At 46.8% G+C, this 27,248-nt stretch overlaps 1 protein-coding gene across 1 annotated transcript; it reads right to left on the bottom strand.

Annotated features, from left to right (window-relative positions):
- On the bottom strand, window positions 1-26,493 carry DMAP1 (DNA methyltransferase 1 associated protein 1). The gene is made up of 10 exons (XM_088526116.1): window positions 26,429-26,493; window positions 25,994-26,141; window positions 22,979-23,070; window positions 22,064-22,259; window positions 18,941-19,099; window positions 17,588-17,755; window positions 16,716-16,901; window positions 14,011-14,082; window positions 2,263-2,335; window positions 1-381 (listed from the first exon to the last, which is right to left on the bottom strand). The coding sequence occupies exons 2-10, from the start codon at window positions 26,093-26,095 to the stop codon at window positions 35-37; spliced, it is 1,395 nt and encodes a 464-aa protein (XP_088382242.1). The 5' UTR covers window positions 26,096-26,141; window positions 26,429-26,493; the 3' UTR covers window positions 1-34.
- Window positions 26,494-27,248: the final 755 nt, after the last annotated feature.

The raw sequence follows: 27,248 nt of genomic DNA, 5'->3' as shown, positions 1-27,248 counted from the left end.
TGGAGGGACAGCAGGGCAGCGTCCCCAGCGCTCATCAGGGCAGCTGTGTCGGAGACCTGAGCGCGCCCTGTTCTGCCCCCGCAACCTTCCTTCTCACCGAGTTGGGGGTCAGTGGTGCTCCTACTACATCAATGATCTGGTCCTTGGAATCCCCCTTGCTCTCCTCCATGCCGAGCCCTGCCTGGCCATCAGGGTGGCTGCCCTCCACACCCAGAGGGCCAACGCTGCCAGCTTTGGCCAGGGCCTCGTATCGGTGCCGTAGCATCTGCAGCTCATATTCACAGTTGGCAAAGGCCTGCTTGAGCTCGTACAACAGCACCAGGTCGCTCCGCAGCTCGTTGAACATCTGCACAATCTCCTCCGTGGGCATGGGGTTGAGATCTAGGGAGGAAAGAGGTCCTGTTAAACGCACACAGTTGCCGCCCGAGGACAACATATCCCTGAAAAAGTCCCAGCTACCCAGTTCACTTCCATAAAGATAGGCCAGGAGCCCACTGCATGGTTCATCAGCAAGCAGAATCCCTAGGGGTTGGAGACCTGGAAGAGCTTCCTTAGCTCCAAGGACTAAGGCTAAAGATGAACCTGCTGGATCCAGCACTCAGAGCAAGTGAAGGATATAGAGGACCCACATGGGAGCAGGAGGCCTTTGTTTCCAGATGGGTCATATGAAGTGACTCAGTCTCTGGAGCAGGTCCTCACAGTTTGCTACAGGGGACATAAAACCTCCTGCTGTCCCCTGTGCTTCCACCAACACGGGGCTGAGCACCCTTGGCACCCTCACCTCCCTCGTCCCTCCTCCCAAAGCAGGGCAGAAGCAGAACACTGCTCCGTGCTGCGTTACACACGTTAATGCAGACCTGAGCTGGCTGTAGCACCTCCAAGCCCTGCAGCCTGCTGCGGTCCATCACACACACACAGCACCAGGAAGAGCTGCACGTGCCGGGAGAAGAAGGATGAAGCTCTGTGTTTGACCCAACAGCCATGCCCTGTTGGCAGGGCCCCTTCCTGCCCGCACTGTGTGTTCATCCACGCAGAGCCAAGGCGCCTTTCTGGACTCCAAGACACAGCAGAGCTGGGGCAACACGAAGCTCCCAAGCTCCTTCTGTCAGGCAGGAGTGCGGAGCCAGGAACCCCTCCCTGCCCTCATGGAAAACAAGCCCTAGCAGAGCGACCAGATCCTTCCCAAGGCTTCCCTGGTAAGCTCCACTGGCACTCCTTCAGCATCAGTTCTGCCATTTCACTAGATACATTTATAACCTAATTAGCCTCCCTCCATCTAATCTCTTATCTATTTTCAATCCTGGACTACACAGTCCCTAAGAGAGAGAGAGGAAACCCCCTTGGTTTAGCTGCTTTCACCTGCCACAAGGAGCTCTTCCGACCTGCACAAAAACCTCTGAAGCATCGCATCATGCCAGACCATTTGGCCCCCAAATTAACAACAATTAACAGAAATTAGTTCTGGAAGCAGGCTCAGTAATCACCTCTAAATCAACAATAAAGATTTATTTTTAATTGCCCCTGCACTAAAGGGGAGGAAAGGAGTCATTAGGTGTCTAATCAAGGGGCACCGCACGCTGGGGCATGCAGTACCTGCCAAGGGTACCCACAGCAGAGAGGGCAACCCCTGGCCAGGGGCTGCTCTCCGTCCCCGCTCGCTGGAAGCAGGTACTGCACGTGGTAAGTGAGCCCTTCTTCCTCCTGCTAAGACTCCGGAGTTCAAGAGTGAGGGATGTGTGTTTACTTGCCTTTCAGCAGAGATGCTCCAGATTTTCACACAGCATGCAACACACAAAGGGGGGATGAACAGTCCCAGGCACATTTTGGACTTGCCACCGTGAGCAGTAAATTAAGAAGAAATGAAGCTTGAAAGCAAGACAGGGCAGCCCTGAACAATGCACGTGCCATGGTCACTAACACGCTCAGAAGTACCTCTCCTGGCAAGGCTGAGATTTGCCTTCCTAATACTGTGCTGCCTCTCTTGATGGTTAAAAAGGCCCAAACAAGAGAGAAACAAAGGCTCTTTTAAAGCATTTTTCTACTGGGAGGAAAAAAACCCTGTGCATCTTGTTCTGGCTTTTACCCTCTCTCTTCTTCTTTCTCTCTTTTTTTTTTTTTTAAACACATAAAATATTTTAAAAACCATTCACATACTGTTATTCAAGAAACTTGCTGTATTACTAGGGGAAAAAAATAGCCCATCTCGAGAACAAAGGCTAGCTCTGTGTGTCTCTTTCTCTCTCGCGTGCCCCCTTTACTCACCTACTCCGAGTTCCATCAGCATCTGCTCCAGGGCTTTAATCTTCTTCTGTCCCACCGAGCTTGGCAGTTTCATCTGGAACACAAAGGTAACAGAGCCACACAGCTCAGAGATAGCCCTCACTCACAGCCGTCTAGTTCAAAAGGCAAGAGAGCTTTTCTTTTTATAGTGCAGGGGGAACAAAAAAAGAAAGGGAGAGAAAGGAAAAAAATCAAGTGGTAAGAGAGGGAGACAGGGGCTGAAAGTTTTCAGACTGGGTCCGAGGGCAGGCATTGAAAAGCCCGGTCGTGAGGGCTTTTATTTTCTCTCTCGTGTGTGTGCAAGACACGCTGTTTCACAGTTTCCATGTGCCACTGAATTAACAACAAAAGTTCTTCTTGGCTTCAAACCCTCTCCCGCGGTGCCCAGCCCATCAAAGGGCTCATTTACACAGTGGCTAATGTGCAACGCTGCCCTACTTTATTCGCTTGAGCCGGCCTGATTAGACTCATGCGCTAACAGACTCACTTCTCCTTGTCCCCGCTGAGCCCCAGACCTGTGGGATTCATTTACAGAGCAGGCTTTATAACAAAGGCGAGAGACAGAGAGAGCACAGTTACTGACTGGCGGAAGTGTGAACACACATTTACATCGGAGCGAAGGGGCTAGGTGAGAGAGGAAGCATCAGATGTGAGCTATGAAAGGGAATCGGGGCTGGCCAGGAGGGGAAGAATGCATACACTTAGCGGGGTCCTTCCTCTGCATTCATTTGGGCTCTAGCAGGAGAGCTGGCTGCTCAGACCAAGCATTTATTAGCTTACGAGCAGCACAAGTGCAGCTGGCACAATATGGCAGGGAGAAGGGGTTTCCGAGCCCGGCAGGTACATCCAGGAAGGAAGGAGAGCGCTTTCCCCTTCCCTTCCTCAGCAGGGAGGGCAGACAGGCTAGCAGAGATGATTCACAACACAGCAGCAAAAGCCTCACCCCACACGTCCACACCGGACCCTGGGGAGGTGAGCCCACCTCTCACCCGGGGAGCTCCATCCCTATGGAGAACCTAGGAAGCTGCACAGCAGCTTTATGTAGCCAGCAGGGAAGAGCAACCTGCAGCTGTCACTAACCCAGCACCTAGCAGTGACCCCAGCCTTTGCTGAGTGAACCCATGAGCTGCTCCTCTGGGCTGGCAAAGACCTGCAGGCAGAACTATGTTTTTATTCTCCTGCCACACAGAGATGACAACAACCACCCACCCTCCCCAGCCAAGAACTGGGGTAGAGGTGCTACAGAGCACCCCGGGATCAGGCCCTTCACAGCACTCTCTAAAGCACCTGGTCCTTTCACTAGATATTACCAGCACAATAAAGAGACTAGCAGAGACCTCGAGGGCTACCAAGGAAGGATCCATAAGAAATCAAACCAACAGAGGATGCAAACAGAGAGCAGTGAGAGCTGCTGTTCTTTGCACAGGAGCAGTGGGGAAAGAGAAGAAAACTTGTCCTTGTGCAAAGAGGCCACCTCTGTCCTCTTTATTCCCTGGGGGTCTTCATGGAGTGCTGAGGCTTCTGCACAGCAATGAATTTCATAGTTCAGAGCCTGAATCTTTACACTTGACTACAAAATGATTGTTTTAGCAGAGGAAAGGCTGCCAGAGGTATCAGGTACTTGGATTTCAGTCAAGCCTTTGGACTAGAGGCTTAACCTGAGTAGCAGCATGCTGAATAGGCTCCCATAGTAGCAGCTCTGCAGCACAGGCGCTCAGGAAAAGTGGCACTGAGCACAGCTTAGCAAGAGCTGGAATGGTGAGACTACAGCATCAGGAAGATAGTCCTGAGAACAAGCGTCGGTCCACAGAATTAGTTCACCCCACTACAAGAAGCCCTGCAGAACACGCAGATTGGACCACGTGCAGTGGTGCCTTAGTCAGGAGATGTGCAAGCTGATCTGGTCGGGCTGTGCTAGCCTTAACTTTTAGGGGAGGAAAAAAAAAAAAAAAAAAAAAAAAAGGAGCCCATCATCATGGGGTCACAGCTCCTCACTGAAGGCCTCCACACAGACAACACTTCCACGATTACTTGAGCTCCTTAGAATCTGTGTTCACCCTTTCTCCAGCACCTAAATACATCACAGTCTTTCCCGCTAAAGACAGGATCCCTTTCTGCCAAGCACCAGCTAGGAAAATCACACTGGACTTCAGGATCAAAGGACAAGAAACTAGAAGAGATCATGCTCTGTTAGGCCAGGTGGACAGGTAGGGAGGACTAACGCCATCTAACCTGGCAACAATATCTCAGCTTGGTGGTTACAGGAATAACACCGTCTTTCCCCTTAGGAGGCCTTCAGCACTCCAGAAACCAGCAGCAGCACAAATGATCGCTCTGGTAAAGCCTTCAGCTGCAATATTGTGTCCTGCTCTTGTTCGATAGGAGTGTGGTCAGCACATGAACACAGAGCAAAGGTCTTCACTGATGCTCCTCTCTAGACTGGAGGACAGGGCAGAGACAAGCAGGACAAATTAATCTAACTACAAAGAAAGAAAAACCAGAAACGCTCTGAAGGAGTAGGGCTGTTTGCTTAGTTTAAGAACACATCAATTAAGCTTCTTTTTAATTCAGGCGGGAGGATCTGGCCTGCAAATAGGAAGGCTTCATTGGTTTCTCAAAGCAAGAGTATATTTTAATTTTACCATCATTAAGAAAATGTTATGATTTATGTGGCTACTGTCAGACTAATATCTTTAGAATTTAGCTGGCTAAGCCAATTCATCTCCAAGACTGATGAAGGCTGATTGCTCTCTATGCAAAATGTATTAAAACTAAATGAGCAGTCTATTACTCAAAGGCTGCTGATAATCTGTTAGTTAGGGTCCGTTAGCTGGGCTGCCTTGTTGCGGGGCAAAGTCTTGGTGCCTGGTATGATTCAGATAAGCTCAGGCTTATTTCAGCAAGCCCTGCTTTGCTTGCACATTTTAGGTGGATGCTCTTTTGCAAAAGCTGAGTTACCTCTTCGAAACCCTGGCAGGATATCATCAACCACAGCACAGTTCCCCCCTACAGAAGGCTCACCAGAACATGTTGGTGCACACACAGACTCTCGTTCAGCTCCTAAACTTGAGACCAGCAGCTCAAATCCCACTCCCATTTTTGGGCTCAAGCCCTATCCAAAAGCATGTGCTGGAAGTGCTGTAACACCACCCTCATTTCAGAGGGAAGGAGGAATTCTGCAGGGACCAAGGTCCCGATCACAGAGAGCAGCTCTCTGGCTTGAGATGGAGCAGTGTGTGCTGCAACGTGCAATATTTGCACACTGAATCTTCATGTTAAGGGAAACAACACCCAGTTCTTACACCTTCTCAGCATGGTCATGGACTGAGCCCTCCAGAGGCTGAGGAAAATTATGTTCCTCAGAGAGCTCCAGCAAGAAACCCACAGCATCGCAGGTGAATGGCATTTGCCCTTTTCTTTCCTTCCTCGTAGTAGACTATTATTGTTATTTATTATCTTTTAAGTCCCCATATAATAATAATACCTGGGAAACAGATTGCTCTAGTCAGAAAACTGATTAGCTGGGATTTTTGAGGTTACTATATTTTGGATGCTCTTCTCCTTTGACAAGCTCTCCCTATAGCCCTCTTTGCTACACCAGCTTGTGCTTATAATTACACCAATGTCGCTTTTGATTTAAGGACTGCAATTCTTTGTCCTTGCTATAAACAACCTGCATTAAACACATGAAGTATGTGTATCAAGAGAAAAATAAATAAAGAGCTAAGAAAATCGTGTGAATCAACATCATGAAGCCACAGTGCCAGGGCTTCCCGAGACGGAAGGAGCTTTGCCTGATCCTGGGAAACACCAGCTCTGCCTGCACATTAAACCACTTGGTCTGACGAGTGTTTTCACAGTCCGCTCTCCCCTGGAGAAAAGGGCACTGACCAGGAACTGGGCTGCCCAGATTAAATAGATTAACAGAGCATCCACCTCACCTTCATTGTAGCAAAAGAGGGAAGGGGGATCAGCACCGACTGCTTGGATTTCCACAGAGGGTCTCACAGCTGAGTACCCTTGAGCTTTTGGATGGCACAGGATTTTCTGTGCCTTTACTTATGTCCAGACAAACCGCCAGCAAACCTTGCTAATTCACACTAATGACTAGGAGACCTAGTGCAAATTAATTGCTAATTGCCAAAATCACTAAATGAACAAACATGATAAGAAAAAACTGACAATATGCCCCTTCTCTCCCACGCCCGATTCATTTGGCTTTGTGTGTCATCCAGTTTTACTGACTTATGATAATACTTCTAAGCTTACTGGTAAATATATTTAGAGTATTTCAGAAGAGAAATGAAGTCTAAATAATAGCAGAGCTTGCAACACAGTGCTCTATTATGCGTTAGACCTTCACTGTTCAACAAGCAGAGATTGATACTGGATCTGCACTAGGAATGGGCCAGGTTTGTGGGATGTGCGAGGAGAGATTCAGCTATGTTAGCATGTAGATACAATCACATGTGGAATGTTAAATTATCTGTTCTCAGTTTACAACTTTGCTCATAAAAGCTCCATTTTCATACTCACGACTTTCCAAAGATTCCACTTTGGCGCTGAAGCCTCTTGTTTGGGTTCTCATCAAAATACAATCTCTCTAAATGATTAATCAACAGTTATTCAGCCATATTCACGCTCCCTGACCCCGCACTTCACTCCCTTTGATTCCATTTGGAGACACTCTTTCCCTCAAAGTCACCTTTCCCTAACCCTAAACAATGTGACTACCCTAAAACCATTATTCCCAAGAACTCCATACCTCTGACCTTTAGCTGCAGAGCTATAAACCAGTAGTGCTATTCAGCATTAGAACACAGCTTACTGACAATGAAAACACTTTCTTCATGAATTCAGCAGCAATTCATGAAAGTTTCTCAATAGGCACCTTCTTCATGGATGTCCTTAAGAATCCTGAATTGCCTAGAGGGCTTCCAGGAGGAGGAGGAGGGAGCAATAAAGTTTCAAGTGAATAATGTTTTTTACACTGTCTGGCTTAAAATAGAGAAAGGTGGTCAACCTTTCCCTGTCTGCATGGCTCTGCTCTGCAGGAGCAGAGATCCTTCTGCAGTTGTAAGACTCAGGGAAGGAAAGAGCCACAGTAAGTATGTTAGCCTGAAAACTCTGGAGTTAAAAAAGTAGAGAAGTTCAATTTTCCCTAACCTCTGCAGAGTTGGGCAGACCATTACTTTTTCAATATAAAAGTGCTTATTTCTCCAATTTTTAAATGCTTAACTGCTCAGAACTCAAGTGCTAAAATGAAAAGTGGATGTGTAATTGCAACGGACATATGGAAAACTTGGAAAAGTTAGTTAGAAATTGCTTGGGCATTCTCTGCCTCAATGCATGTACATGCTTTCCCCAGCCCCAGCTTACAGCCTTAGACTAAGATTTAAAACAGTTAAAAATAAAAACATGGTTAAGCAGACTTCCATGCTACCTCCACTCTGCTGTGTAACAGATTAAACACACAGTGATCACTTTAGGAGGGCACATGACCATCAGCTTGCTCTACCAACGTGGCTTAGTGCTAACTAAAACAATACTTTAAGAAGAAAATATTTCTGTTATTATCTTACATAAATATTTCAGATTTTTTTGAACTAAAGTTAGACACATCTAACACATACCCAAATCATTGGTGTAAAAATATGAACTTTGCATTAGTAATATTCTCCACATAAGTTAAGCCAGACTTACCACTAGAGGAACATACCTGGCAAAAGTTTAGTCAACGATGAGGGGGACCAGTAAATCCCAGGGAAGCACAAACTCAATCTTATGTTTCAGAGTAGCAGCCCCTTGATCCTATACACATTAATGCACCCGCAGCACCAGTTCAGGGGCTAAAGTTGAGGGAAACTTTCTAAAGGAATCAAAGGCCATGGAGTGTCAGTGCCTCAGCATGATGGATTTTCACCCTTGCAGGTAACAAAATCTTCAAGGTTTTCTGCTCTCCCACATTCACCCCCAGGAAAGGGGTACAGATTGCTTTAACCCAGGACAAGTGGCCTAAAACAAGGATGACTTGGGAGCTGCATGAGCAACAACTGCTGACCTGGAGAGAGAGTCACTTTCTCCTAATCTGACACACAGGCTGTGACAAGAAACAAGACATGAGAGAAGGGCAGGAGAACTCACACCTAGCCAGGACTGCCTGCTGTCTAAAGACAGTCATCTTCTGGCAAGCGGAGCAATCATAAATGTCAGAACTGGCGCACGGCAGCTATTTTCTCTGAAATACTCTTTGTTTTAAGTAAATACAGTGCAACTCTGGTAACACAAACATAAAAAAGACTACGGAAAATATCTGCGTAGAGAAACAAACAGTGAAATGTGTGTTGTAGGAGAAAAACGTGCAGGGAACATTTTTAAAAGAGAATACCACCTAGTAAAAGCACATTACCAGTGTGACACCGCAGTACTTTGATTTAAGAGATCTTTTGATTCCTAGGTAATCCTAAAACTGCCTCTTGCTGCAGATGTCGAACCAAGCTCAGACCTGTGGAGGTAACTGCAAGACACTGAAACAGCTGCAGGCTCCAGGTTGTATCTAATTGAAACAAATCGGGAACACAAAGATCATGCTTGGCTTTTGGGAGTGCTCCAAGGAACGCCTGAGGAGGGGAACCGTCACCATGAAACATCGTGTAAACTTCCAAATCAGACACAAACCCAAGAAGTTAGAGGGAAAAAGACTTTTTCCTTCAATGATTTAACTGAAACTACACTCACACAACGGTGACAAAAATTCAAAACAAAGTCATTAATTACACTCTGATCATGATATTGACTAAGATAATGAAAGAATTTAAGAAATAACACCTAAGATGCTAGTCATGAATTCAGATAATCTGATTATCTGAAGAAGGACATGAAAGACTGCATCATTACAGGCAGATGGAGGTGACTGAGCGAAGGCCTCTCAAATCAATCAAGGACTAGTGGACCATCAAGAATGAAGCTCTGGATACTCCACCATAGCAAAGAGCTCCTCAGAGAAGGGGACAGAAACACTTCCTTATAGCAACTTAATTAAAATGAGGGGCAGTTAATATTAACAAGGAGAACAGAGGAAGAGAAGGGTCGATTACCCTTCTCTAGTTCATTCAGCATTTTGTATCCTTATTGTCCTCTTTAAAATAAACATAACACTGTTTCCATCTCACTAGATCTTTTGCAGACACACTTTTGATCCGAAAATACACCTTAATTCACTTAACCCTAAAGAAATCTCACATAAGAAATAGATGGCAATGTCAGAACATGAATTTAATCCAGTCTGCACCACTCGTTCATAACTTCTGTTCCCAGAAATGAGGATCCTACCCTCCCTCCACACCTTTGTCACAAGCTCTGTCAGGATCCCAGGAAAATTGCTCTCTCCCCTTCTCTTGTAGGGTGCAAAATTTACAACTTCACTCTGAAAACTGCTAACAGAAGCAACAAGCACATTTCAGCTAGCTAACCCATGGGAGATTCAGACCTGGAAGCACAAGCTTTCTACCTAGTAAGAGTGTGCTGATCACCATCAGATTATCTTACCAAGACGCCTTGGAGTGCAGTCAATACAAAACAAATAAATTAATTGCTCCAAGTAATAAAATTCATCAAATCCAAATAAAAATAACTGGTGTTTTACATAACTGTTTCCAATGCTCTGAAGGGACGCTATTGATCACAGGAGGACAGACAGATGTTTCACATGTTCACAGTTGATGAGGTCTGGATTTGCATTAATGACAGGAAAGGCACAGAGCCAAGAGCCTCCGATGCAGAATAAACAGGCAGTGTGGCTGGCCATTTAATTGCAGGTCAGCTCAAATATAAAGAATAAACATGTCTAAACACATACACACAACCCCATCCTTCACTAGGGGTGTCATTCATCTTGGAGCTTGCAGGAAGCACTTGGCTTCAAGATTTAAAAAAAAAAAAAAAAAAAAAGTCACACACATCCACACACTCTCCCCTCCCAACCACAGCAAATTCTAACTCATTAATCAGTGCTAAAAAAATGCTCTGCTGGCTAGTAAATATTTAAAAGCTGGTCAAGGTGAATATTTGAATCAATGGGTGTTAAAGCTGTACTTAAAGTTTTCCTTCCTTTCCTTGCTCTGACTGGTAATTGCTCTGCAGGGCCCTGGCTAGTAGACAGCCAGGTGCTGGCTGGAAGCCTTTTCTGGTGGGAGGGGGCTGGCTGTGGACAGAGCAGGAACATCCCCTCAGCACATCCTATGGATCTGGGATCTCGGCAAACTCCTCCGCTCGCAGTTTTGTTACCCAGGGAGACATCATTCAGTTGATCTTCTTCCAGTTCCTTTGCCACAAAACCCATAACAACAAAGCAAGGACACTCACTCATACCTCAGACATGCAGGAATTGGGACAACTGCCCACCTTCTCCATCCACCATCATTTTTAAAAGCACTGCTGCAGCACTAACATAATCGTAACTTAATATTCACAGATAAGGCTGAGAGACAGATGAGCACTTTAAGATAAAATACACAGACAAGATTTTAAGTATCCTAGTCCAAGCACTCTGAACGTAATAAAGTCAATGACAGAGTTAGTTACACTTAAAAGAAAACTAAACATGACATGGCATAGAAACACTGCAGTGAGTACAAAACAAGCTCAGCAACACCAAGCCTAGATCACAAACGTGTAGTATTGCCAGTTTGTCTGGGTTATGGAAAAGCTTCAACTTTAACAGCTCTAATTTTCTCTCCCTTCATCATATCCATCCTTAGCAAAGTTTTCCTTGTAGCCCCATGCTTTCTTCCTCTTCTTTCCCTCTACAAATTCCCTACTTATCTCTCACTTCCTCTGGCTCTTTGGCTTTCTGCCACCTCAGCTGAGCAGATCTGGTACAACAGGAAGTTTTCTAGAAGTAACACTTGGGATTAATAACATCGTTCTGACTGTATTATGAAAATAATACAGTTTTACTAACAGCAAAGGCAAGAGTGCAAAATTCCTTTTCCAGAAACTCATAAAAGGTTTTCTTCCTTCTAAAACGTCTGTTAGTGGCTGCTGTCCTCAGTGGCACCAAGGCAATAACACACTGCCTTGAATTACGAGGAAGCCTCTCATAATGGGGAGCTTCCCATTGCCATTAGGGAAAACTTGGAGCCTGTGCAGTCTGGAGGCAGAGGGGAAATCCCATGCAGAGCAAGGGCACGGGGGTTGGGGCCTTCTTTGCCTGTGGCCACGGCCTGATGGAGAACAATAGGAGACAGAACCCATTGTGAAAGAAGGCAGCATGTGGAATTCACTGCAGAAGATTATTCTTCAGCATCTGCTGAAGGAGAAACTTTCGGTTATGAAGAATAATGGCTGTAAGTGACCATTAATTCTAGGGAAAAAAAAAAAAAAAAAAAAGCAACACTCTTCATATTCACCCTCTGCATAAGATTTCTGTAAGTTAGCTACAGGGAACTGGAAAGCCTGGGCTATTGTCATGAAAACTACTGGGAGCGAATTAAATAGAATACAGACTGCTAATTTTCTTCAACGACTAATTCTGTAAATTAATTTTAACTCAAGTGAACAGACTAAATGTAAATCCTTAGAAAAAAAGGAAAGAATCCCTCTAATCAAAGAGTAAGTACTGTCATTCTGGGGATGATATGGTACATTTTTCACACATGACAGAGGTTGAATCCCTGATCTCAGTGCAAAATCTAGCTTCACCTAACTACCAAGGCGTAAAGCACGGTAGTAAAGTACAAAATAAAAGAGGACAATAGAAGCCTTTAGGTGAGGAACCCTTTAGGTCCTCAGGCAAAAGAACTTACTGCAGGATGTCACAAGCCTTTAGAAATCATTTTCCAATGTGCTCAGGGCAAGACATCTCACGTTGAATGTTGCCAGAATACAGGAGTTTCCAGCACATCACACCAATTTCTCACCCAGCCCCAGCCAGCTCCTACCCCTTATCAATTCCATATCATTCATGTGTGGAAGATTTGCCACGTAAATCACAGAAGTAAAATACTCAGATTAGCAGATTGTTAATTCTACCTTATACTACTTAGCACTTCAGCATCTCTCACCAATTCAAAAGGTTTTTACTGACTTCACATAATTAACTCTCCCCATCACCCATATGTGAAGCAAAGGAGTCTGTTAGCTCCCTTTTTAACAGGAAAGACTTGAAAAAGGAAGCTGGATGACTAAAGGCCACAAGTGAATTCAGTTTGCTAAAATGGACTCCCAACCAATAAAGCACAGTTCTCTCTTCTAGATCAGATTACCTTTTGTAACCTGCAGATCACTAGCATTTCCAATTAACAATGCTGATCTCCTTAAAAGTTTCAGGAAGCAGCTCTAAGTCATCTCAGTAGCTTGGATCCTGCAGGCTGAAAGCTGATGATTCGAATTGCCCTACCCTCCAAGCTTACTGCTCCATTTCATAAGCATTAAAAAGAGACAGGGAGAAGCAGATAGCACCATTTTCTGCAAAGGCTGGAAGCTGAATTAGCCTGTGTGGCAGGCAAAGAGGCTGCTGCCTTTGCCACATGGTTCCATCTCTGACAGGTTATTGCTCAGCTTCTCTGTCAGGGGAGGGAAAAATAGGAAAGTTCAACCATCACTTACTGGTTTCCAAACCAAATCAATCTCCATAAATTACTCTATTTATCTTGGTGCTGGAGAGCACATCTGCCATGTCTCCGTAAATCTCAAGGCATTCACTGCAGGCCTGCCCAGCACTTTGCCTCCTCAGGGCTGTAACCCCTTCCTCACACAGGTAAGCTGCCCATGGTTGTACTTGCTCAATGCAGGGGGCCCCAGCTTGCTGAGGCGTTCTGCCTCGGATGTACAAGCACCTATGTCAACCCACCACACAACAGGCCCGGAGCATTCCCAACAAGATCTGAAACTATTCTGACATCAAAAGAACATCCCAATTATAAAAAATAAATAAAAAATGATCTCGAAAATTAGTTTGACGAATGAGGTTGCGTGGCAAGAAACCTACTCATCCACCATTGCTGTGATAAAGCAACTAAGGGTTACTTTATCTGGCCACAGAAAAAAAAAAAAAAAAAAAAAAAGCATTTGTACTGGGCAAACAGGATTTTACTATCAAAGCCCCTCTGAAAACATTCAGCCAGGCAGGCAGGTTTAACTGACTCAGTATCCCAAAACCTGTCGCTAAGAGACAGACCTCAAGCCTTGCAGATAAAACAGCAAGAAAGTTCATTTCTCAGAGGCGTATGTATGATGGAAAGAATAAAGGGAAAAAGAGAGCGTGGGGACTTTTCCCCCAAAATATTTTCTGAAGTTAGATAATGGAAAGATGAAGGCTCAAAATTGTATGCATTTATCTCTGCCTCTTTTTCAAGTCACAACCTGAACATCCAGTTCTTAAAGGCACCTTCTGATCTATTAACACACAAGCTCTAGGAGGCCTATTACATTCAGCTGCAAGCTCTGTTTGACCTAGACAGCTCTACTTGGGCCTGTCATGTCTGTCTAGCAGCATAGTGGGCACAAGAATAACAAACATCTGCAGGTCCAGGTGCCACCGTGCAAGGCGATGAGCTGGCTTTCACAGAGCCAACATTCCCGGCTTCTGAGTCTCCACATTTATGGAATTCCTTTCTTATTTTAGAGGCAAGATCTTGACATTTAACTATAAAAGGCGAATGGACAAGGAGACAGACAGGCAGATAAAGATATTAACAGAGGTCCCAAGGGCCCAGGAGAACAGCCTACCCTCTGGCTCCGCAGCGTGACACCTGCAGATTTGAAGTCAGGAAACTTGATGCCAGCAGTCTCAGGAACAGCCTGAAAGACATCGAAACAGGATGTGTTAATGGAGGAAACACAAGATTTGATACAGACACTGTACGAAGGGGAAACTGTTTCCTGTGACAGAGAACCACCTGCCATGGCCTCATGTCAAGAGCTGACAAAAAGAGGAAAAGCCCAAACAACCCCACTGAGAAAAATACTCTAGTTCAAGTATCTTTGGAGAGCTCAAGCCTTTTATTGTCTTCCTCTTCTTCTTTTTGTTTTTAAATGCACTGCTCTCCACAGATCCTTGCACTGATCCACACAAGCATAGGCCTTAATCCTAGCATACGCATATTTGCACAGAATTGCCCTTCTCTAACTCGGGCCCAGTTCAGTGATCAAAACAGCCCAATACTTCCCTAAATCTGTGCTTTCCTCTGAAAGCCCTCTAAGGAATGAGCTGAGAAGCCTCTGATCTGCCCAGATACGAGCCCACTAACGAGGACGTGCAGATCCTAAGGACTGCTCCCCTCCAGGGAGGCCTGCTATTTATACACATTTTGTCATTTGTCCATTCATTAGACAGTTTTCTTTCTTCCTCACTTCACATTTTAAGCATAGCGATATAGAAAGGCAAGATGTCTAATGCTGTTCCTGTGAGAAAGCAGAGCATCCAGTAGCACTGGAATCAAATGGAGAAAAAAAATGCAATCCCTTAGAAAACTGTGCTGCTGAGCAAAGGACATAGTGAGCATGCTTTTAAATGATTAAACCACTAATGAAACTGGGAAAAAGAGCAAGGGAGAGAGAGCTACTAGGAACATACCTGTCAAAACACTAGTTAGGGTGTTCACTTTTTCCAATCCATGGAATTTTATTGCCCACAATGCTGTACTGAAGCAATATCTCCCCTTCACCATTCTCAAAATCCCCCACATGCAGGATCAAGTCACCAGAATGGCAACATGTTGATACATTGGGGCTATCTGCATGGCCCTTCGCCTGAATGGTGTTGGTGCCCCTATAAAGGCCAGTAATACCCATGATTCAGTTTACGAGTGGCCACAATCTCTACAAAACACAGGCTCAGTTGCATGTCTTTCCAAAAGGAAGAGACATCCCAAATCTCCCAAATTTTCTGGGGAAATAAAAAATGTCCTCTCTGCTTCCTGTGCAGGAAGGCTGCATCTCAGACACCCCAAACTTTTCCCTTCCAAGCCTGTTGCTGAACACCTTGATAAAAGGGCTGAGGGTAAACCAGGATCTCTGGCTCAGCTGAGCCAACTCTGACTGCACTCAGTGCATAAGCAATTAAATGGATTCTTTTGCCTTGCGTGCCTGTACATGCTGTAAACGCTTCAACCTCAATTGACTCTTTGGTAAATGATTTTCCTTTGTTGAAAGGATGCTGATGCAGCTCCCGATTCAAATTCTTAGTTAAAATGCAATTTTTTTCTTAACATTTCCTGGCTATAGTTGGTAATTGACTCCTAATGGACTCTGTCATGGTTGAAATGATGCTAGTGCAACAACAGAAACTGCTTCTCTGCCCAGCCTGGCGTGCCTATCCATTACATGCCTGAGACAGGCATCAGGCCACAGGCAACATTTAGGGCTGGACCCCCTTACCTGGGCATCCTCAGCATCTTTCTGGGCCCATTCTCCATCACTATCCTTTTCATAAACACTGACAAGCTGTTTTCTTTAGAGCAGGATGCACCACCAGTGAGTTGGCTTTACCAGATCAGCCTCAAGGGAATTAATGCTAGACGCAGAGGGTCCCTAGCACCACTATGTTTATTGCTCGGGGAAAAAGGAAAAAGAAAGTTTTAAGGTAGTGTCATCTAATGGGCACGCTTCATCAGGCAGTAACTGTCTAGTGCTCACTGCTTGTCTCCTCTCTCTGCACAGACCCTTTGGGAACATGAGGATACACATCCTCTGTGCTCACAGTGTGGAAGGACAGGAATTCCTAGGGGCTAGTTGGGAACAACTGAGATTCTGTAAGAGCCCCTTCCTGCTGAAGCTGCTGAATTTAGTTCAACCCATACTGTCCTCTTTTTCCAGGAAGTGAAATTGAGGCAGCATCAAACGCAAACTGAAACCTCTGTTTGGGGTTCCTTATACTTTAGCTTGACTCAAGAAGAAATGAGAAGCAACATCCCCTCAACTAACACAGGAGTGCCCCAAGGCCGCCTTGATTACAGCAGAGGCACACATACCAATCCAGGGGAGATGATGCTGTGACCCAGTAGCGAGAAGGGAAAGGGAAGTCTGGACTAGAAAAAGGTCATGAAAGGCAATGAGTCTGCGGGAGAAATCTGTACAATACCAGAATACCCATGGGAGACATAGGGAGACAGATGCTTCTCTCTGCCATGAGGCACAAGTGGTTGCTGGCTGCCATTGCTCCACCCCATTTCTCAGGGAAGGGAAGGAAAATGGGACTTGAACTACCAGTTATCAAATAGGAGGAGGGCAAATAGCACACCAGGGGAGACTAAAAGCTATGTGTGCACTGTCACAGACCATTCTGCCTTCAAAAAAACCACCCAAAAACACAGCTCCCAGAAGACAGGCAGCAGTTATCCTTTCCCCAAGAGCAGCTGAGAGCCTGATCCTGGTAGAATTGCTGGAGGAAATAAGCATTACCCAGGCAGAGCACAAAGGGAAAAAGTGTTTACAGGTTTCTCTGTCTCCTTCTTTTGTGGCAGCTTCTTCTTAGGAGCCTTGCGCTCTGCACGTCTCTGCTCCGTGGTGGTATCAGCAGCTGTGATGAGTTTCTGCAGGTCTTGGGTTCTCTTTTCTCTCTCTTTCTTCCTGGTTTCGATTTTGCGGAGCTCCTGGATGAGATACTCTTCTTCTGCCACCTGCAGACCAGAGCACAGTTAAGACAAACAGAGCAGCAGAGGAGACTTAGCAAGACAAGGGGGCCATCTAGTGATAGCAACTCTGCTCGAAGCCCTTGGGAGTGTCTCAAACTCCCCTGTCTGATACCCTGCAGAGGACTTGGATTGGCAGAGAACATTATGCTTCCTAGCCTTATCCTGCATCCATGACAATACCGACCCTTGATAAGGAGATTCTATCCTGCCTTAATTACTGTGCTGACAATCCCAACCTTCTGGTCATCTCACCTAATAGAAGTTGATTCGCTTCTTGCTACCTGCAGTTCCGCATGAAACAGGACAATAGAGTGTAGCAGAGAAGGCACCTGGAAAAGGAGCACTATATGACAACATCTGGGACTCCCCCCAGCCCTTCAGCCACATCCACAAGCAACTAATGCCACCTCCAGACAGGGAGGCTAAAAGCACAAAGATAGAAAGGTAAAAAATAAAACAGGCATCCTAAAGTCGCAGACACACTGCTATGAAAAGTTGCTCTCTTTTGCATCCCTTAAAACAGCATGAACACAAAAGCAGTGTTCAATGTTACTGTTTCTTTGTCCAGGCTTTCTTTTTCCCACTCTTTGGCCTATTTCATCCATACAGACTCAACCTACATATTTATCACAGATCTGTGTAGGGCAGTGCTAGTCTCTTCCTCCAGTTACCTGCTCTGGTGTCCTGTTGTACAGCCTCTCCAGCTGTTCCTTCCTCCGTCTCTCATGGCCAGCATCAAAGACCGGGATTTTCAGGTCTGTGCCTGGAGCAGCACGGATGTTAGCCAGCTTGGCACAGATGTGGTAATAACGCTCCTTCAGGTCCTCCACCGACCGCTTCTGCGAAGACATTGCAAGGAGACATTATGGAAAAGCCAAACAAAGCTCTGAGCAGCAACCAGGTAAGGGCCTTTGGAGGAAATATGTCAGATTGGGTATAAAATGTGATGCTTGGCAGAAAGATAAGCAAGGAGTCTTGGCAGTCCTTGTGGGATCGGAGGGCTACCTGAAAGGAGCCTCTCTCTAAGGGCTTCAGAGCTATTGCCATCACAGTGTAGTCCTCTCATTTTCAAGGGATGACTTAGGCAGATGAGGATGGCAGCTTCTAGTCAGCATGCACAAGAAAGTCATCCTCAGAGCAAAGAGCAGGGTCTGAGCTATCTGCTGAGAAGACAGGATTTAACCACAAGACTGTGTGTGACACACAAGCTGGAGGCCCTCTCTGAGTTGCTCTTGAGAACAACTATTTAAGCCATGATCAAGAAGGCATGAGCTCCAACAACTCCTTGCTGGAGCACCCGCCCATCACTGCACTGTGCGGCCACAGGCTCTGAGCTGTGTTGCCTTTCTGCAAGCACTGAAGGTGTTTGAGCTTGTTATTCCACTTTGCTACATTCCCTTCATCTGAGATTTCAAAGGGCAACAAAAGCCTCCAGCCTTTGGAGCTATTCTATGGGAGGCACATCATTCCTCTGTGTCACCAGGAAGCAGGAAACCAGTAGTCAGAGGAGATTTAAGATACTGATGTGAGTTACATTTTATGAGCACTGATGGTGCCTGCTTCACAGAAGAGATGACAGAAGCCTGCATCAGGTCAGACCACAAGCAAAGAGAAACGCCAGCAAAAACACAGGAACCCAATCTCCCAAGAATGGTTAGAAGATCCTTGTCCCAGGGCCTAAAGTAGAACCCGGACATCCTAGCACCTACCCTGCTCAGTTAAACAAAATTCCCAACTGCTTTTCCCTACAGAGAATGCGATAATCTGTTCTCCTGGCAGGAACAGGCCTTGTAGCTTTCTAACAAAATACAACAGGGAATGAGCACAAGTCACAGTGGGTTTAGTTATAAACAAAGCAAGCAGCAATGCCCTGTGCCGGAAATTCGATATTCTTTGCTGCCAATAATTAATTATTTTCCCCTAATTAAGCTGATATAAAGGGTAATTTGCTCTTTGCAGCGTAGCAAGCCCTGCACATGCCCTAGCAGCAGGTTGCCAGCAGCACGTGGGCCCCCAGGACTCACCTTGAATTGCTGGTGATCATAGCGGTCATGGATCACGACGAAGCGCAGGTCAAAACGCCGAGCCAGGTCGAAGAGATGGTCTGTCTCAGCCTTGGTCCACGCATCGTCGTGTAGATACATCTGATACTCCTGCTCTGAGTACACAGGTACCTGCACTGTCTATGCAGTGAAGAGAAAAACAGGGAAGAGATGGAATTCTTACAGTGCTGCCCTTCTTCAGCCACCAGCCGCCATCCCACCGTGCCATTAAATGGCCTATGGAAAGTAAATAGTGGTAAAGAAAAAAAATCAAAGTGTTCTTTCCAGAGTAGCATGTGGCCAGCATGACCACCTGCAGTGGATGGAAGAGAAGACTGCAGGTACCTGGCCAGAGAAAAGGACAAGCAAAGAGAACAGTTTGCCCAGAACATTTCTTCAGATGTTGTGATGTGCTCAGAGGCCTTCTGAGCTACAAGGAGTCTCCCCGGCGAGACACCCTTGACAGATGCAACTTCCATGAATTAGTTCAATTGCCTGCAGAAGTCACGCAAGCTTTTAGTGTCCTGCAGCCATGCAACCCAGTGTTTAACTTTGGACTGTATGAAGCACCTCAAGGACTGCAGGAGCAGAAAAGGGAATAGATTCAGTAGTGCTTGAGAGCTAGGAAAAAGAACGTCTGTGAGAAAGTAGGAACTCATCAGCTGGGAAACCTGAGCCAACCACGGAATGACTAAGAGTTCAAACATGACACCAACATGGAAATGTAAATATAACCCCCAGAAAGGGATTTCCAGTACAAACTGGCAGGGTTTCAGGTACACAATGAGATCTTGCCAAGAAGGCAAACTACAACTCCAGTGACCCACGGTCAGGAAAGATGAACTGAAAAGGGAACAGTACAGAGGAGAGCAACTGGAATGAGTTATTGGGTGGGAAGCTTGTCTTTCCTCACCAGGTTGGACAGAAAGGAGTTAGCACAGGAAGCCTGAAAGGGAACAACTGCAGGCTTCAAGTGTGCTAGATGGAAAGAAAAGAATGCCCACAACTGAGATAAACACAAAGAAATTGTCTTGCAAAGAAATGCCAATGGAAAATTTAACCTGAAAATGAGAAACACAGCAGACAGAGCCTGGAACAGCTTCCCTAGGAAACACAGGGGCAGGAAAACCCAACTGCTTTTCAGATGCAACTTGATGAGTTTGTAAATGGGACTAGATGGCACAGCTCCTGCAAGAACTGAGAAAAGGATGCAATGGCCCAGAAGAACCCTCTCAGTCCTATATTAACGCTATTAAGTCATACAATGATGGGCATTAAATTAGCTAAAACTGCTCAGGTAGAATCCTAGAGTCATGAGACAGTTCTGTGAAAACATTGACACAACACTGAGCATTTGCCCCATTCTCACACTCCTTTCCAAAGCCCTTACTAACTGTAGTTAGAAATAAGATACTGGTTGGAGCAAGCCTTTGCTCTAACACCATTCTTGGAGCATACTTGAACTTTTAGGTCTCCTCCTGGACCAAGGGTCAGTGTACTGTGAAACTTACGCCTTCATTTCAGATTTTCACAACAGAGTAAGGATCTGCTGGAAAACTGGGAGCAAAGAGGAAAGACAGAGCAATCAAGCAATGATGCAGGAGCTGTGTTAAAAGCATGTGTGACCAATGGGACAGGCTATACAGGAAAATGGTCTGATGCCAAGGGTAGGCAGGGAGGGATGGGCAGAAGTAGCAAGTGTGGGAGAAGGAATCAACAGAAGTATCTGAAAAAATAACCAAAATTCCTCTGACATTAGCAAATATCCGTGAAACTCCTTGTCAGTGCCTTCTACCTCTCGAGCACTGATCCACACTAAAGGTACCAGCCTGCTCCTACTATTAAATAATCGCGCAGACGGCAGGGGTCTACACCACTAATCTAAAGGTTGCAGCCTTGCTTGTAACTGTTTTCCCTGTCAATTCACAGTACGTGATAATGTGAGGGAAACAAAATTACATAATTACAACACCCACGTGTGGCCCCCTTTGATAAACTTGGTTGCACTTGACCAAAAACTATTAAGTGCAGTGAAGCTGTACAGACACTTCCAAAGTTTCCCTTGAACGGGTAGCGAGGCAGGTGCCTTGACTGAATCATGCTCTAGACTTCCTCGCTAGACACTGGAGAAGAGATCTCACAGGAGGTTCTTACCAGTGTCCCAGCAAGAGCAAAAGCATCAGTCAGAGCTTGAACCTTCTACCATACAAGGTGGTCAAACAACCACTTTAATTCTGCAGGAAAACAGTTTGATATTCTGTGAGTTAAAATGCTGTATACAGTTATACAGAAGCAGAGCTCTTGGAATGGAATTACATGACAACTTTTTTTTTCTTCTTTTAATACAAGTCTGCACCATGAAGAGAGTTAAGTTAGATTGTGGAGACATCCTAACTCTGCTCCTTCTGTCTTGACTCTGAAACATAAGTGTTGATATCGTTTCCTTTGAGCATACACATGAAAGCACTAACCACTCAAAGCAGACATACACCGAACGAAAGACAGCAACACATTGTGACTACTTAAGAGGCAAAGAACAGGGTACTGCACCACACCTCTACCACAGGGGCGGTTTCAGAGCGAACGCAGGGTGATCCAGCATCTGTGCTGGAACTCAGCCAAGAGGCTGCAAATCAGCCTCTTGGAACTCAGCCAAGAGGCTGCAAATCAGCCTTTTGGCTGAGAAGCTGCAAGGGAAGGCTTTTGTACTGGGCGAGATAACAAGACTTACGACTTCAGAAGTCTCACTCAGAATAAAATATCTTTTATGATGCAGAGTTGTATGAAGGAGAGGACACTGGTTAGGAAGTGAATTTGATAGCACAGTGCTGCTTGCCAAATCGCTCGTAGCACCCCTGAACATGGAGGTGCTCTGGCAGGCACTGATCACGTCCCAAGACCACTTAGCTTGAAGGATTTAGACACATCACAGTCCAAGGTGACATGGCTGCAAGCCACGATGCAATTTAAAATGCAAGTGCTTGATCTAATTCAGCTTTAGTACGTTCAAAGAAAGAACCTTCTACCTGGGCAGTTGGGAAGCTGACCAAAGGGTAGTTTCCCATTGCTACTTATACGGTGTTGTTTGAAAGCACCCCTACTTACTTTATTGAACCTGGCAAAAGGGTAGTCCTTCCCTTCTTCTGCTGCTCTCCTCCAGTGGTAGAACATTGCTCCGTCCTTCCTCGCTGGGTTAGTGAAGGGCATCCACTTCCAAGGGCGAACTTTCTTGGACCCCAGTTTGGCTTTGACTGTTCGATAACCCTGAGTTGTATCACTTGGCAGCAGCGGAGGTGCATCCCTGTGGTGGAGAAAAGCACTGGCTGAAGAGAAGCGGGAAACAGAGCAGGAAAACAAAACAAAACAAGAGATTTCTGACTCAGAATTGGCTTGGCCACCCTGACATTTAGCAGGGGGGAAGGGGAAAAATGATTTTAAACTTCATCACAGGTTTTGAATTTCCCAGAGTGAGAGACTAGTATGTTTAGCTCCTCCTTGCTACTTTGGTCCTCTGTCACACAACAGCAGCTAGCTCCAAATCCCCCTGAATTAACTCTGATGTACTCTAAAGGCAAAAAAAACCCACAGAGGTCAAAAGATGAGGAGACCATGACATACTGCTGGAGAAATAAGATTCACTATACATAAATGCAGAGTCATATGCTGGTGCAAGAGCAGAGCCCACTGCAAGTTAAACAGAAGCTGCAGCAGAATTCTTTTTGCAGATATAAAGGCAGATGTTACTTCAAATTATGCATAAGAAAAGTAGATGTGGAAGGATGAAAACACTGCCTTTCCTGCAGTTGCCTGTTGTGTCTGTACCTATCCCATCTCATACCCAGACCAAACCCCTCATATTCAGAGCAGGGAAAGAGTGCATGCCAAGAGGCACAAAGGCAGGCCAAGCACAAAGAGAATCCATTTGGAAAGCAAGACTGTCCGTGATTTCAAGTGGATGTTGCCCCCCCACCAAAAGCCCAAGCTACACCATGATCTGCACAGAGGACCATAAGCTCTTACTTTTTGTCAGAGTAGAGGAGTGCGTAAACTTCTCGGTGCATTCCCTCCGGCCTCTTAAACGTCAGCGTCTCTGAAGATTTCTTCGATTTTTTCTGAAATAAAAGATGTGAATTTGGGATTCAGAAGTGGCAGTCTCTGGGGGAACATTAACCTGAGGTCCTGTGTTTTTTATTTTACCTGTTCATCTGGTTTTTAGGTGCCTTAAATTTCTCTGGGGAAGTATTAATTCTAAGCGGAAGACATCAGAAAAACTGAGCACACCCCTTGCAGTGGCAGCACTTGCCACTGCTAAAACACATTTTTTGCTAAAGATATGCACTTAATATAAAAGCTCAATATCTGACTTCAGCTATTACTCACTAAGCCTTTCTTCTCTGGCTAAATACTATCTCTACCTGACAATATTAATGAACAAGTGACCGTTCCACCCCCGGAGAGGGCAATGAGGAATGTCTTCCTATTCTCTCAGTTTCTGTCACTGCAGAAACTCCACTTTTGACCAGCTGTGCTCAAGTGAAGATAGCAGTGCTTGCTCATACAGTAGTCCCAAATCAAAACCGCCAATATCACAAACGAAAGTAAAAGCCTCTCCTTGCCTCAGGCCCCCTGTTTATATGTCAGTATTTTTTTTTTTTTTGTCACTGTTGCTGCCATATCTTCTTCACACAAGGGCTGAAATGCTAAAAACAGGGCCTGTTTAAGGCAGACAAATTATTCAAATTGGCCCTTAAATCCTTATTAGAGCTGGGATTTCTAAGATACATTCCACCATTTCTCATACCACATGTACAACTTTAAATTATAAAGTAACAGGCATTGGATTCAGATAGACACATTAACAACTGCATTACTGAGGCACACTTTATTTGAACAGGCTGCATTCACTGAGTAGCCCAGGGCACTTGGATTCATTCTATCATCTTTGCAATTGCTTACCATGCCACTACTTATAGCTGCTTATTTACCTAATCTCTACCTACTTTTAAATCAAAATATTTTGCAAGAGTATATTTAGCACTGTGGTGTATTAAATCTGCAGTTACATTTATCAAGCAAATTCAAAATCCCATAAAACCTGTGTCAGGTTTTGGACTACAACTATTTTCCATAAAACCCTCACGACAGACATTCATTACACAGGCACCTTTTCACTCCCAATCAAATCCCTTCCTCCCACCTTGTCCATCACTCTGCTCAGGAGCGATGTAAGGCCAACCAAGACAGTTATCCACAGGTCACCATGACACACAGTTTGAGTTCTGGCTTCTGGAATTCCACCAAAGTCTTAAGATTTATTGAAAGTTGATATCAGCAGGCCAGAGATCACCTCAGCCAGCTCTTTTAGGAGCTGAGTACAAATTGCCTGGACCAGCCGATTTAAGTTTTTTTATGCTAGTAATTCTTCCCTTTAACATTCTCTGTCACTAATGGACTAGAAAGTACTGTATCTTTCTCGTGTGATTTAAATACATCAACCTATTCCTTCGCCAATTCTGAACAGAACTATTTCCTGAGCAAGTCCTGCACTGTCATGAGCAGTTCTGCTCTCTTCACCTGGTAACTGCTCATACTTTTGCAATGATTTTTTTCTCCTCCTGGTACCCATTTAAAGAATTCCCTCCTCATTTTTAATTTTTCTGAGCATACATTTTGTTTTCTTCCTTTTTTAATGTCTTGCCAGGTAAGCATGCCCTCTGTGTGCTCCTTCACTGGTGTGTCTGTGCCTTGAAACGGGACGCACCCTCCTATGAGGGCCAGTGACCACCCCCGTGGGGCGACCGGTTCACTGCGCTCTCCCAGCGCCGGTACTTCGAGTCCTGGTCTGCTCCAACACCACCAGCTCTTCTACCAGGAACAACACCAAGAACAGATCAGTTTCCCCGTGGATGCCATCCTTTTCTATCACGGGATTCATTTTTATACTTCGTAGAAATTTAGAACGTTTCACTTGTAGCTGCACGTGGTCTTGTGTACTTCTCCCCCCAAAATCCCACTGCCCTCTCCTTTGCATTAGATGGGTACATTGAAGGGAAAACTCATCTTATTCTCTCTTTGAAGAGACAGACAGACTTCCACCAGTACTTCTCCAGGTCTCTACTAATTAACACACAAAAGCATCTAAAATCAGCAAACTCCCAACCCTGAGCAGCAGCACAAGCTGAAGCCAGCCTGGAGCTGCCCACTGGACACGCACTGACCAGCAAAACAGCTGAAAACTGGGGATTATAACACTTCAAACTTTTTCAGTTGTACCAATTACACAAAGTTTTTCCATTCCTAGTAAGATATCAAACCACTACACTTTCTTTCAGAAACAAACATTTCAAAAGAACAGGCAAAGACAGCTCGGAAGGGCTTTCAGGGATGCAGGATGTTGCCTTTGCTTCAAATTGCTGTGGTCTCTGTAGCAGAGATCGCTGAGAATTCATCTCTCATCCTCATTCCCAAGCAAGGGACAGCAACAATCTGGCCTGACTCTGAGATGCAGAAACAGGGGCAGAGTTCCCAGGTGCATTGTGTAACACCACGTCCCTAACACGGGTTACTAAACTTGCCCACGTTCCCCCAAGCAACGTTCCTCAGTTCTCCCAAGTCCCAGGCACGCATCCTCCCCCACAACAGGAAGGTTTGAAAACATTTTCCATTTGGCAATATCCAACATTTTTGTCTGCAGGAGCAGGGCTCTGCTGCATTACTATTCTAGCCTCAAAGCCAGCAGAAGTGACCTGGACTCCCCGTTCCTCACAAAACGGGGCCCTGGGGCCAGGCCCCGCTCACACAGCTCTGGCTGAAGCAGTGCCCCAAATGCCAGGACACCCCTCGCTTGGAGCAGGGGGAGCCCAGGAGTGGGGCCCCACAGGCATTTCCAGGTAGCCTTGGGGAGCCCTAAATTAAAAGGTCTGCGGCCAAAAAGTGCTTTATTCCACTTTATTCCAAATATTCAGCCCCAGTATCGCATCCAAGGCCGGTGGGCACCTGGAAAACAGGCCTGAGGCCCCCAAAGCGCCATGCTACCTTGTCGGAGTTGATGATGTCCTTCTTGTTGATGGTGCCCGTGCTCTCCGCCTCCACGCCGCCCAGCTCCAGGATGTCCCGCACGTCCGCGCCCGTCGCCATCTCGCCGCCGGCGCGGGGCCTGCCCGTCCCGTGCTGCCGGTTGGCTCTGCGGGGAAAGCGGGGCTCAGCGCCGCCCTCCCGCGGGCCCCTGCGTCCCCCTCCCCGCACACCCGCTGCTCCCCTCAGCGCCGGTAACGGCGGCGGACGCCGGGCCGCAGGGCCGGGCCCGCGGCGCCGCGGGGCTTGGCCGGGCCCTGCCCGCCGCGGCGGCGCGGGGACCCCAAGCGGGCCGGGGCGGACCAGGCGCTGCCCTGGGGATGCCCCGGAGCGGCCCCGCCGCCGCCCCCACCTGGTGCCGGTGCCGTCCCGGTCCGGTCCCGGTTCCCGTCTCACCCGCGCCGGCTCCGCAACCACCGGGCTCCGGGACGGCGCAACCAAGATCCCCGCACGAGCAGCGCTACTTCCGATCCCGCCAAGACGTGCCCGGAAGCGCCCGGAACCTTTTGGGCGGCGCACTCTAGAGGGGAGGCGGGAAGGGGTGGTGCTGAGGTTGAGGGTTCGAGCCCCGCTCCCGGCACGTCGCCCCTTCCCTTTCCCCTTCCCCTTCCCCTTTCCTTCTTTCCCGCTGGCCCAAAGCGCCCAGAATTGGCAGTGCTGGAATAACCTCCCAGCCTGAGGCAGGGGGGCTTGAGGGGCCACAGAGGGCCGCAGGGGGGCAAACCCCCAGGCAGAGGGGGGACCCTGTATCCCTCCATGCCTGCCCCACACCTGCGTGTTGCACTGCCACTAGCTTCATGGCCAGCAGACCCTGCTGGGGAGGTGAACAAGTCGCCCACGATGGTGGCGATGCCGGGGGCAGCGGGGCCTGCAGGGCCGGGTGCTGTCAGGGAGCTGGCCCGGGTCAGGGGCTGGCGGCCGGGTGCCCGTCGAGGCCCCGGACAGTGGCAGGGCGGGAAGAGCCACCCGGGGGACCCAGGGTACCCAATCCCCTGGGGATGGAGTGTCGGTGCGTGGGGGACACATCCCGCCCCGCCGGCTCGGGACGCTGCTCTGCCAGGAGATGGCAGCACGGCCGCTGCGGCACGGGGCCGTGGCACGTTCAGGGGTGACCGCGGTCCCCCGCAGCAGCCGCCGCCATCCCCGCCGTGCCCAGGCCCGTGTGTGCCGCGGGCTTGTGGTGCGGGACGCTGCATCCCGGCGTTGTCCCAAGGCA

The sequence above is a fragment of the Tinamus guttatus genome, unplaced genomic scaffold (genome assembly GCF_059628265.1).
Source record: "Tinamus guttatus ecotype Peru unplaced genomic scaffold, ASM5962826v1 Tinamus_guttatus_pri_ptg000242l, whole genome shotgun sequence".
Classification (NCBI taxonomy): Eukaryota; Metazoa; Chordata; class Aves; order Tinamiformes; family Tinamidae; genus Tinamus; species Tinamus guttatus.
This window is presented reverse-complemented; position numbering and strand designations above follow the sequence as displayed.